The 12,442-nt window shown below is 36.3% G+C and overlaps 1 protein-coding gene across 5 annotated transcripts in view; it reads left to right on the forward strand.

The window, feature by feature from the left end:
* Positions 1 to 513: 513 nt before the first annotated feature.
* LAMA2 (laminin subunit alpha 2) overlaps positions 514 to 12,442 on the forward strand; it is a 517,841-nt gene continuing 505,912 nt past the window's right edge. For all 5 annotated transcript variants that reach the window (XM_045842659.1, XM_045842661.1, XM_045842662.1 and 2 more), the window contains exon 1: positions 514 to 702. In XM_045842659.1, the coding sequence (XP_045698615.1) occupies positions 597 to 702 (106 nt within the window). In that variant the 5' untranslated portion in view covers positions 514 to 596. The remainder of the gene's footprint in view (positions 703 to 12,442) is intronic.

Raw genomic sequence — 12,442 nt, forward strand, 5'->3', positions numbered from 1 at the left:
CGCGTGGCCTGATTCGCAGCCTCCCCGGGACCACCTTCGGCCCTGCAGTTAACTTCGACGTCTTCCCGGCCCTTGGGAAGGTCTTGTCACCCACGAGAACTACCCGGATGCAAGGTGCCAGTACAGCCTTGCCAGGCCTTTCTCAGGAGGTGCATTTACCCAGCTTTGGCGAAGTTCCTAACTGTGCACATTTTCCCCAAGTCATGTTTCCACGAGCAGGGATTTTACAGATCACGAAGTGCTTCCTACATCAGTTACTTCCTCTAACTTACAAGTTCAGCTAAGAGATCAAGCAGGGAATGATCCCTCCTCAGAGGGCAGGACCGCTACAGGAAAGGCCTTTTTCACCGAGGACCCTTTAAGGGCCTGTGCCTGGACATCCTCGGGGCGAGGGCGTGCGAAGGGGAGGGTGGGGGAGTGTCCTCTTCCTCCCACCCCCCATCCTCCGCCCTCGGCGGCTGAGCCAAAGCCAGTGGGGGCTGTCTCCTCCTCTTACTCAGCAGCTGCCGCTCACTCGGCTCACAAGCCAGGGCAGGGGACCAAGCGGCAGAGAATCCTCCGGCTGCTGAGAAGTGGATCCTCTCGGGGCCACCAGGATGCCAGGAGCCGCCAGGGTCCTTCTGGTCCTGCTGCTCAGTGGGGGCCTCGGGGACGGCCAGGAGCATCGGCTGCAGCAGCTGCCCCAGGCGCATCAGCAAAGAGGTACAGTCGAGGCATGGGCTCTAGATAACAAACTTTGTCGGCCAGAGGGTGCTCACTGGTCCCTTCTTCCGACAGTTGCCGGCAGGGGACCGCTTTCCTGCTCTGTCCTTGGGGTGCACTTTGGGGCAAGAGGGTCTAAGCTTGAAGCTAGTTCACTTTTAACTCCCTGAGTTGGGTAAAGGGAATCGCCTGTCTTTTCTCAGAGAACATGAAGTGCTTTTCGTTGTTCATTCGTTTCTCAGAGAACTTACTGTCACTATCCATCCTGCAAATTGAGTTCCAAAATCTTTCCAAGAGGCAAACTTTTAACCAATTGAAAAGTTTCTCCAAACCAGATTCTTTCCCTGCAGAGAAAGGTTTCCCAGGCTGCAGCTCATCTTGAAAGTTTATGGAAGGCAGCTGATTTTTTTTAAGGGACTTTGTAACTATTTGAACAAGGTTTGTAAAGTGGTTAGGTACGTGGATTTTTTCTTTCATGTCAACAGCACCTCCAGCCTCCCGTTGTCTTTACCCACATCCTATCTCAGGTACCTATTACAGTGAACTTTCGCCTCGTTTAAAATACAGAGGAGACTGCGATGTCATCTGTATTTTAATTAAGACCAAAATGACCAGATATAAACTGCAGGGGACTTTGCAAAACAGTTGTGTTTAATGTAACTCAAATTTATTCTCTTCAGAGAGCTTTAATGTTTATACGCATATCATTTCTGAAACTCTGGGGAACCTTTGAAGAGTTATTTTATGATTATGAATTTTAAAAGAAGCACATGTGCAGTGTTTTAAAAACACAATTTATAGTATACAGTTTCAGCAAACATTTCTGTAAATTGAAAAACATGCATCAAAGGAAAAATTAAGAAATATTTAAGGTTTGTTCTCCTATATCATAGAATTTACCCTAAGAGTAAAAAACATAGGGGTTAGCCACTTTTGAAAGTTTTAATGAGGCTGTGTCTGCCAAATTTTTGGAATACACTTATTCCTCTTCCAGTTAACTGAAATAAAGCTGTGTCTAGTAGTTACGATAGTTTTCCTCCTGTATTCTAGAGTTTCTAGCATTACTATTTTATTTAAAAAGGAATTAAAAAGTACTCTAAGCTTCTTGTTACAATACGTCCCTGGTTAAAATTCTGAGAATAAAAATGATCTAAGTTCACCATATGATTTTTCCTTCTATTTTTGCTTTTCCTTCTCTGAGAGGTAAAATGAGGTCAATGTGGCTTAATTAATAGCATTTATGAGACAGTGATTTTGAGAATAGATCTGACAGCTGATTATAAAAATACTATTTTTAAGTGTTAGCTGTGCTCAGTTATAAAATATGCTTTAACAATACACAATCCTTTAATACTGTCAGGCAGCTGGGAGTGAGAGAGGCCAGGAGCACCAATCCTTCAGGTCACTTGCAGAGTAGGGACCAAGTAGTTCCTCAGAATTTTCCTTAGTGCGTTTCCCTTCCCCTTTCTCTCCTCTCTCCTCCTCTCCCCTTCTCTCCTCTTCCCTCCCCCTTCCCCATCCCTCTCATTCTTCTTTGCTTCCTCACCCCTCTCACCTCCACCCTTCCAGCTCAACCTCCCCTCCCCTCCCCTCCCCTCCCCTCTCCTCTCCTCTCCTCTCCTCTCCTCTCCCCACCATCAAATAAAATGAACTCTGATTTCTATGGTCTAGGTATACCTTGAGGCAAATGCAGAAGGGAACTTTTATATTGCCATTTTGTTGAAAGAAAACTCAGATGCTATATACAATAAGGGATTTTATGTAAAATAAATATAACATTGAGTGTACTATATAGACTGCTATAATCTAGAATAAATTGTATACAATCTAGAATCTGTTGTATATTTTTATGGATTCTTTATAATATATTTAGAATTGATTCAAGGATAAATGGTTGAAACCTGCTAATAGTAAGAGTATATATATATATATATATATATATATATATATATATATTTCATAATACCTTAAGTTTGTATAGTGCTTTATAACTTAAAAATGCCTTACATGCCTGAGCTTATTTAACCTTCCACTACTGTTACCCTTACTGGACACATTGAAAACCTGAGGTTTGGAGTAGCTGTGACTTCAGCTAATGCAACTGATAATAAAGTTACTTTTAGGAACTGAAATAACTTAGTTTTGTTTATGCTGAAATTCTCTTTTTATGATACCAAGATTTCTTTCTATTTATTTTTTGAGGCATACTTCCTTTTTAGTGCTGTGCTAAGTCAAGTTCTCAATGAAAATCATTGGATAGAATTTGATAAAAGTGTTTTCTTGGCTATCATCACTTTTTTCCTTTTTGATTATACTAGCCCTGACATTCTTGGCCAAACACTATTGTTGAGAATATGCTCTGTTTTTTGTTTTAATACAGTGCCAATTTATTGAGAATGTTGACATGAAGCAATCATTTTTAAATGTTGAATTGAATTAGAAACTTAACCAGATATTTTGTTTGTTTTTAAAAATCTTGTGTGGTTTCTATAGCATATAAAATTGTGGTATGAATAGCATTGATTCAAAAAGAATTGTATTTCCAGGAAATCCTTTAACCAGATTTTAGTGACAAAATAGAAGAATGATAGTCAAAGTGGTTTTGCATTTCAGTAAGACAGTCTTTTCCTGACATTCTTGTGAATAGTATGTGGCAATGGTAATGTAATGGTAGGTAAATCACAACTGATTGAAAATAGTTACGAAAGAATATTGCATAATGGGTTGAAGTTAATCTGGAAAAAAGGTGTCTAGAAGTGTGAGAGATGTTTTCTTATGTTTATTTGTCCTGGTAATGGCTTGATGAAAAACATGAAATCCAAGCTTATCAGAATTTCAGGAGGTCCAAAATTGATTTTGGTAGCTAAGCTGGTAAAAAACAGGGTCAGGAACTTTAAAGAACTCTGTAATGTGTACCACGAATAGGACATACATGAAGTTGGTTTTATTATTTGTATCTAGATATCAAATAATTTCATTTGCCCTATTCTGGAAATTTGTTGTCTGCTTTATATTGCATAGGAATGAATACAAAGACAGGATGAGAAAGGACAAGTCTGAATTTCAGTAAGTTCAGTGTGAACATGTAGTGTGACAGGAATGTTAACCAACTCACTTTTATAAAAACTCATAGAAGCAGCTAAGGCTGTTGTGGCTCAGTGGATTGAGTGCTGACCTGTGAACCAAATGGTCTCTGGTTCAATTCCCAGTCAGGGCACAGGCTTGGGCTGCAGACCAGGTCCCCAGTAGGGGGTGCACAAGAGACAACCACACATTGATGTTTCTCTCACTCTTTCTCCCTTCCTTCCCCCTCTTTAAAAATAAAATAAATAAAACCTTTAAAAGACTCATAAAAGCAGATTGGTTTGTTAAAACACATTTGGGTGCTTCATTGACAAATGGATATGAATTCAGAGGAGCTGGAACACAATAGTTAGGAATCTGAAAATTCCAAGTATAGTTTGTTAATTTAGAGAAAGAAAGATTGAGAGAATCCAAGAGATATCCTCAAAGTTTTGGAATGTTGTTATATGCAAGAGAGGCTAAATGCCCTTCCTAAAGCCTAAACTCAGATCCATAGAAGTATACGACCAAGAGGACTGTTTAAGTTCAATAAAATGGGAGGAATCCTGCCCTTTCTCCCCATTCTGATCTGTTCAGACATAACTGGGAGAGCACCTAGCTTCTGGAAATGTGCATGCGGTGAATAGATGCACAGCTTTTGGGGGGATGCTTTGGTATGGAATGCCTCCACAAAGAAGTTAGGACTCATGTAGTCCCCAGTCCTTTTCTGAGTCCAGCATTCTAGTATTGCATTCTATTGTCTTTGGAGTGCAAACTTGCATTTAACCTTCTGAATTCTTTAAAATGTCAAGTAAATACTAAATGTACATAACTGTTTTAGATGCCTTTTGGGATTTAAAATAAAAACATGTTTGAGACAGTCCTCACATATTGTTGGCAAGCATGCCTCAAAATCTAATATGGAATTTCCACCTCACCATCAATTGCAGTTCTAAAACATCCTGTGCTATAAAATACAAGAACACTTTATAAATTACTTGAGAATTTTTTCAGGGGATTTACTGTAGCTATAAACCTGAAGTTAATTTTTTGGAGTATCTTCTTTTGCTTCATATGTAACTTATTGGCTCATTTACTACATACTAGTCTAATAGTTTCAAAAAAATCATTAATTACAGATAAATTTATTGCTGAGAATAAGAACATTCAACATTGACTATTATGTTATAAGTATGTAAAATTTTAATGACAAATTTTATATTATGATTTTTATTCTCATATATCAGTATATGCAAATTGCTAGTCTATCTTATTTTTAAAGCTTTTATACTAGGATTTCATACAAAATGAACTCAAAGAGTTGCTAGGGATTATGTATGTGCTCTGCCAATTCTTCCATAATTCATCTCAGTTACCATAGATCCTAAAATATGGGATGATTGACACCTACACAAATAACTACAGTGTTTACCTTTTGTAAATATAACTATTTCAAAACTTAAATACATATTCCAAGAGTTATTCCTAGGTACAACTGTTGAAGAAGGTATGAGTCTATATTTTACAGGATGGATTTAGTTAAATGGGAAGAAGAATCTCTGAAGCAGGTGGATTTTTAATTCTTATACCTTTCAACTGTACCACAGTAGGTATGACAAAAAGTTTACTTTTGGGTAGATCTTATTTCACAGCATTTTTCTCAGTCTCCACTTATATAATGCAGATAATTGTCACTTTTTTATTCATACATTTAGTAAATACCCATTATTCATTAACAATGACTAATGTGCTAGACATTTCTACTTGGATCTCTGAGACTGAATCATTGTTCCTTCTTTTGATTGGAATAGATTTGGCAGTGAACTATAAGAAAAAATTCACTTGAACATCATGTGATGTCGCACATCTTTCATAATCTGCTTTACAACCATGGGGTCACAATTCTGGACCACATTAGAAGTAGGGGAATTGGGACCTAGTGGGGTCAGAATAGGGGAAATTAACTTCAACCCGGCCTATACACACACAGTATGATCACTGGGGTAGCTAGCTGTCTAAGTTATGCAGTCTGAAGGATGTATCAAATGCACAATTGTTTCCAGGCAACCTACTTTTCCAGTGGGATTGTGCTGTGTGGTTACAGTATGGCTGGAAGAGTTTCCAAACAGGGTAATTAATGATAATAATAAAGATGAATGGTGACTCCAGGTTATCTGCTGGAGACAGTGAACAAGATCAGAAGAAAAGTGTTATCAGTGCCCTGACAGATGGTAAAACAGAAGATTGAGGTTTAGGATGTGTGCACGGTCACAACTTTTAACTGGGTAGCTAAGCAGGAATTTAGGCAGAAGCCCAGTTATGGTGGATGAGAAAACAAAGTAGAAGTTAGAGAAAGACAGAACTCAATTGCACATGGTTCTCAAGACCCATGCCAGACTCAATGTGGCCAGACAGGCAGAAAAAAAAGACTAGTCCTATGCTGAACCAATGGTTGACACTGCGTTCAAAGGAGAATCCGTGCAGGAGATCGGTGGGGCTGGACCTGCGTGTATTGAAATGTGGCTAATGGATGAATGTGTTCAGTAAGTAAAACAGACAAAAATTATCCTCTCTCTTGTGGAGTTTATATTCCAGTTGAGGAATCAGAAAGTATGATGAATCTATAATGCATCAGTGATATAACGGACAAGAGTGTTTTATGGAATGTAGCGGGTGATGAGGTGCCTAGATGATCAAACGCAGCAGGATACGAAGAGTCAGGAGTTCTAGGAGTGGAGGGAGGTTAGCTGCTATTTTAAATAGAGTGATCAAAGTTGACCTCATTGAGAAGGTCACACTTTAGCAAACACTTGACAGTGATGTGGGAGTGCTTCATACAGATATCAGGTGGGAGAATAAGTACCCTCCGCGTAGGGAACAGGTTTATACAGGTCTAAGCTGGCACGTAATGAGAAGCCCAGAGAAGTAATGAGGGCTGGATCACCTTTCCGTCTGAGATGGTGATATTGGAGAGGTTTGAGCAGAGTTAATGAATGAATGAAATTTTATTTAATATTTATTTTCTATTTACTATTTATTTCTTCCAGCAGGCTATAATCCTTTGGACTAGTCCAGTACTCCAAAAGCAGGATTGTTTTAGATTTATCTCCTGGCCCAAACCTCCCATTTATAGAGCATATTTCAGTGATTTCATTCCAGAATGTGCTGTATTCTACTTCATGTGTCTTATCATTGGGAAGCTCAAATGAATCTTTGTAAAACTTTTTTTTTTACTTTTGACATCTCGATTCTATTCCACAATTAAAATATTATTGATACTTAAAATGACTCAGGGAACTTCTCCACATCCTTTTATCTTGCCCCATTGTTCTTGGAACTATGCCATAGTTTTCTTAGAGAGAGTTTAACTAATATGCATGTTAAAACAAAAGTAAATTATTCATAACCCCACATGAATATGTGTGTATGTTAGAGTTCTCTTTCTCATTGTTCATTTCAGAGCTAAAGTTTAGATACTATTGTTGAAAATGACACAATGATATATTGATCTGATGGCTTCTTTTATTAAATAAGCTTTGAAATGTTACCTGTTTTTACAATCACAAACTTATTCTATGCTTTGTTTCGATTTTTATAACTTCCTTAAGCATCATTATAAGTCTTGTAGTAACCTTTGGAGTAAAGTAATGCAATTTTGGCCTGACTAGATTCTATCTAGAAGAAATTTAGGTAAAGAAATTGCTTAGCTTTTCTTCTCTCTCTCTCTCCTCTCTCCCTCCTCCCTCCTCTCTCTGCTGTCTCTCCCTCCCTCCTTTCCTCCTTTCTTCCCCTTTGTTCTTTCATTCTCTCCTCTTTAACTCTCCATTTCTACTTTCCTTCTTTTTCCTTTTTCCTTTAGTATCTTTCTTGTAAATACAATATGGTTGTTAAAGATTTGATTCTAACAGATATAACTTTTAAGAAGACATACGTGAAGCAAAGTTCACTTAAATCTTATTAAACACCACTGATAATTACTATCTGAAGATAGTTTTGAGGCATAATCTAACCTTACATGGTGAGTTAAAACTAGATGTTTATTTATCAAGTATATATCTGTATACCTATACATAAAATGTTATTTATTATTTACTGAATTCTTTGAAAAAAAAAGTTCAATGCATATACCAGTGAATGAAAAGAGCAAGACTCAACCAGATACACCCAAGAGTCAAGTTAATCTCAAGATTCCTTCTGAAAAAGTATAAAACACTGACAAAAAGATGGAAAGAGCTCCATTTAAAGTTGACCTCTCACTTAAGACAGAAAATTTAGCATACCTTCTAGACTTGGAGAGGGTATGTCTGTGGATATACATATATTTACATCTATGTATGTACTATTCATAAGTTCAGAATTCATAGCACCTTATTGGTATATTTAGTATATTCCTATTTGATTTGTTTTTTAAAATCATTAGCTTTTCAGTTTTATCAAAAAAATTAGAATAAGAGAATCTAAAAATTGAATTTGCAGAAAAGTCTAGTTGCTTTGATAAATAACTACAGACTGCAGAATAAATTGTAAATGGGATCATTATATTTTTAGTATGATAGCTGTACCATTACAACCATAAGGTGAAATCTCTTTTAAGTTTCTGGTAACATGTAAGAGTTTGCCACATCAAATACAGTTTATCCAAAGCCTGTATAGCTACCACAGTTTTCTGGTTAATTGCCTCCTCTGCCTTTTTCAGTTACTGGATGAGGCTGACAGTACACGGGAGAACATGAGGTAGTGTGGTTGCCACTTCAGGTAGCCACTTCATCTCATTGGCTTGTTGGGAGGAGTATGTAAAATAATGAACAGAAAGTGTGCAGCACCTGTTAAGGCCTCAGTATACATATATTTTCAAAATGCCTCAAATGAATTAAGTCTAAAGACTGACTTGGTGCCAAGAAATTCTCTTGCTTAAATCAGCACTTTTTCTCCACTACAGTGGTAAAACAAATTTAGCTGAGGCCATTGATGAAAGAATTTGCTCATATACTTAAAAACACAAATAAATAAATATAGTTTTAATTGAAATTTTTGTATTAATAGTTTGCTGTTATGAACTTTATAGCTTAGCCTACACAGAATACCCATTAGCCTATACCTTTTTATACTTTGAATTTCTATATACATTCCTCTGTTTTGGACATAACCCTGAACAGTAGAAAAAGTAAAGACTTGGGAGGTGGAAACGATTGGTTTCATAGCCATGTTACCACATTTTTTTTCACTAAGAGCAAAAACCTGAGTCAGAGTTTAAATTTCCTGTTACACTTTTAGAGTTGAATTAAGTGAGATAACATACGTGAAAATACTTGGTAGCTCATCAGTAAATTTTAGCTCTTTTCTTCTTTCCCCTTTGTTATTTGATCACAAAGCTCAAAGGTGGTGTTTGCAATGCAGACAACATCCCATTTTCTGAAGAAAAGCAAAACATGAAAGTTTCTTTGAGTAGACCCTCAGAGATCATATACATGGCAAACTAGGTCACTGCAGAGAGACTGAAGAATTCTGTCAAGGTCAGACAGCAAGTCAGCAGCAGAGACGGGAAGAAACACAAGGTCCTATAATTAGCTAATAGTTATGTTAGTAGCTCAATGTGAGAAGTGATTTAAACAGGCAACAGGATGGGAATTTTAGTAGTACTTTGCGGTTATTTATATTTCATATGATATAATAAACATTTTTTCTAAGAATCTCTCATTTTTGGACATGGATTTCTTAGGGATTAATAAACTATTTTTAAAGACCTTTTTAAAATATGTAATGTGTTAGAAAAATATATGACACATAGTAAGTGCTCCATAAACATTTGTTATTATTTTCAGTCTAGTGGTTCTCAAGCTTTTCATTAAGATTTCTTTATTCTTTTAAAAATAACAAGCTAATTATTCTGTATTAGAAATTTAAATTGGGAAACCCAAGTATGCTTACTTATCAATTAAAAGAAAAGTAATAGAAATAATTACATGTTGACAAACAACATAGTTTTAATGAAAAAGAATTTTATATTCCAAAACAAGACAACATAGTGAGAAAAATGATGCTGTTTTTATATTCTCAAACTGCTTTAATGTCTGGTTCAATAGAATATAACTAGTTTCTTATTTCTGCTTCTGCAAATTATTAGAAATATGTTGTTTTGGTTAAAGTGTGTGAAGAAATAACTTATACAGGCATGTTATTGGAAAATGGACGAGTATTTCAATGCCCTTTAAGGTAGCTATATGTCTTTCATTTATTCTACCTAAATATGTATTATGTTTTTAGAGATTGGCTACAGTATGGTATCTAAAACTATACCAATTTTCCTTTTTTATTCTATAATATTAAATTCCACTGGTTTCTCTTGCACTTGGAAAGAGTTTTTTACTTACCACTGATTGCATTAGAAAGATCTTTAAATATCAGCAGCTATTAATCTTAGAGTGGTGGAACAGGTTTTCCAAAATTTTTATTTTCACTTGCAAGTTCAAATGTAATCATTAGCAACAAATTTTCTTCAGTTACTTAATTCCTTTTTGACAAAATGTCCATTAAGTCAGACATTTTTAAAACTCAAGAATTCATAGTTTGTTCAACTTTCTTTGGGGTAAAAAGCATATTTCATGAAAAAAATGGCTACTTTACTATGCAACACAAACAATTTTACAGGGTAGGGCAAAAGTAGGTTTACAGTTGTTCATATGGAAAAACAACATAATAATTCATAAATAATAATATGAGAATACATTCTGTGTTTCATGTACTGACAACTATAAACCTACTTTTGTCCCACCCTTGTATAAGTGTTTTCTTCTCCAATCAACCATTATATTTCAGTTTACAGTGGATATTAAAAAGATGTGCCCATGGAACAAAATTTAATAAAATCAATAATTGTTTCTTCTTCATCAAGGATATTCTTCTGTCAAACTACTTTTTTATTTTCTTGTGTGAGTGTGTGTGGGTAAAGGCTAAAATGACCACTAGCATAGTTTGCCTTTGTTCATGCTAACACATCATCAGTGTTACCCCCAGTACTTTTGTACCATTTGTGCAAATGTCAATAGAGTGAAAAAAGCAAATAACCACTAAGTCTTGTCATGAAAAGCATTTTTACTTTGAATACTGACTCACAGGGATCTATGGACTATACTTTTAGCTCTACAGAGTAGACTATAGTTGATTTCCTTAGATCTTCAAAGACCATTGCTATGTAAAAATTAATATTGTAATCAGAAAGAGCCTAAAATATTTCAGTTTTTACTCCAGGACAGAAATACCATGTTTTCCCCCAAAGAACACAAAGCCAGAGAGCTTCTGTTGAGAGAAAAGCAGGGAATGGTGAAAATCAGCCATATACACTTAGGGAAATTCAAAATATCTGCATGCCACCTTCACATTTTTCTTTTCTTTCATTTGCCCAGTTAGAAGCAGACATAGTTTTCTTGCCCAAGGTGAGAAATAGGATCATCTCCAGTGGATTTAAATAGTGAACTTGTGACAGAGGTTTAACCCAAAGGAAGAATACTAATATTTGGAATCCTGAATTAGCAGGCCTTAATGAGCTCCCAAATTCACATCGGGATGGACATGCATTTCAGGAGTATCCTTGCTGGAAGCACTATGTCTCATGTGTCTCTTGAAATAATGAGTTTTCTTTCATTCCACCCCCCACCCCCAAAACTTGGAAAGTTTTCTGCTTTGAAAAGCATTCAAAAGGGGTTATAATATTTGGAACCCAAAATATGATCCTTTATCCTGTGCCCATCTTGTCAAAATTGTTATGTAGGTGTCTAATGATGGATCTAAACTGTTTCTCTTGGTTTGTTATGAGATGTCCAGAAACTGAAGGATTCACCTTCTAACCCGAATTTTCACTGTTTGGAGGATCTTTTTCCCACTGCCCTGATAGGTAAGAAATTTAGATTTGTAGAGCATGGTTATCAAACACTGGTGTGTTAAAACATGAACAGTGGTAATATTCTTATAGACTAAGTAGACAACTTGCTTAGAACCTTTTTAGCATCATAATTTAAATGACTAAATTTTTGAAGATCATGTGTTTCGAGTTCAACCTACCATCTCTTTTTCTAGTGTCATTTATCTTTAATCATTAGACTGGTTTTACAAGGGGGACCCCCCAAAATTGAAGTTTATTTATAAAAAATTGTGTATTTATTCTTACATGTTTAAACTTTAGTCACCTTCAAAATATTGTCCATTCGATGCAATACGCCTATCGAGAGCTTTTTCCACTGCTCAAAACGGTTTTTGACCTCGTCATTTTTGATGCCTTTTAGTGCTTCTGCTGGTTTTTGTTTTACCTCTTTCACAAGGGCAAACTGTTTCCCTTTGAAGACATTTTTCATCTAAGGAAACAAACAAAAAAAGTTCTGGGGGCAAGAAAGGATGAATAGGTAGGGTGGGGCACTGGGGTAGTGCTGTTTTTGGTCAAAAACTGTTGAATACTTAGCATGGTGTGGACAGGTACATTTGTAAATCACTCATCATGAAATGGGCAAATGCATTGAAAAAGTCTTCAAAAAAACAAATTCACTGAAGCCAAACACAGCCTCTCACAACAACTGATATCAGTGGGTTCCTAGAACACTCACTGGGCAGGGAAAACCTGTACTAAAAGGGACCCCTTCTCAGGAAGATTAGTTTATTTCTTTTTGTGTCCCCTCTTGTATACTGG

This window comes from Phyllostomus hastatus, unplaced genomic scaffold (assembly GCF_019186645.2).
Source record: "Phyllostomus hastatus isolate PE091 unplaced genomic scaffold, TTU_PhHast_1.1 phas_contig_40, whole genome shotgun sequence".
Taxonomy (NCBI): Eukaryota; Metazoa; Chordata; class Mammalia; order Chiroptera; family Phyllostomidae; genus Phyllostomus; species Phyllostomus hastatus.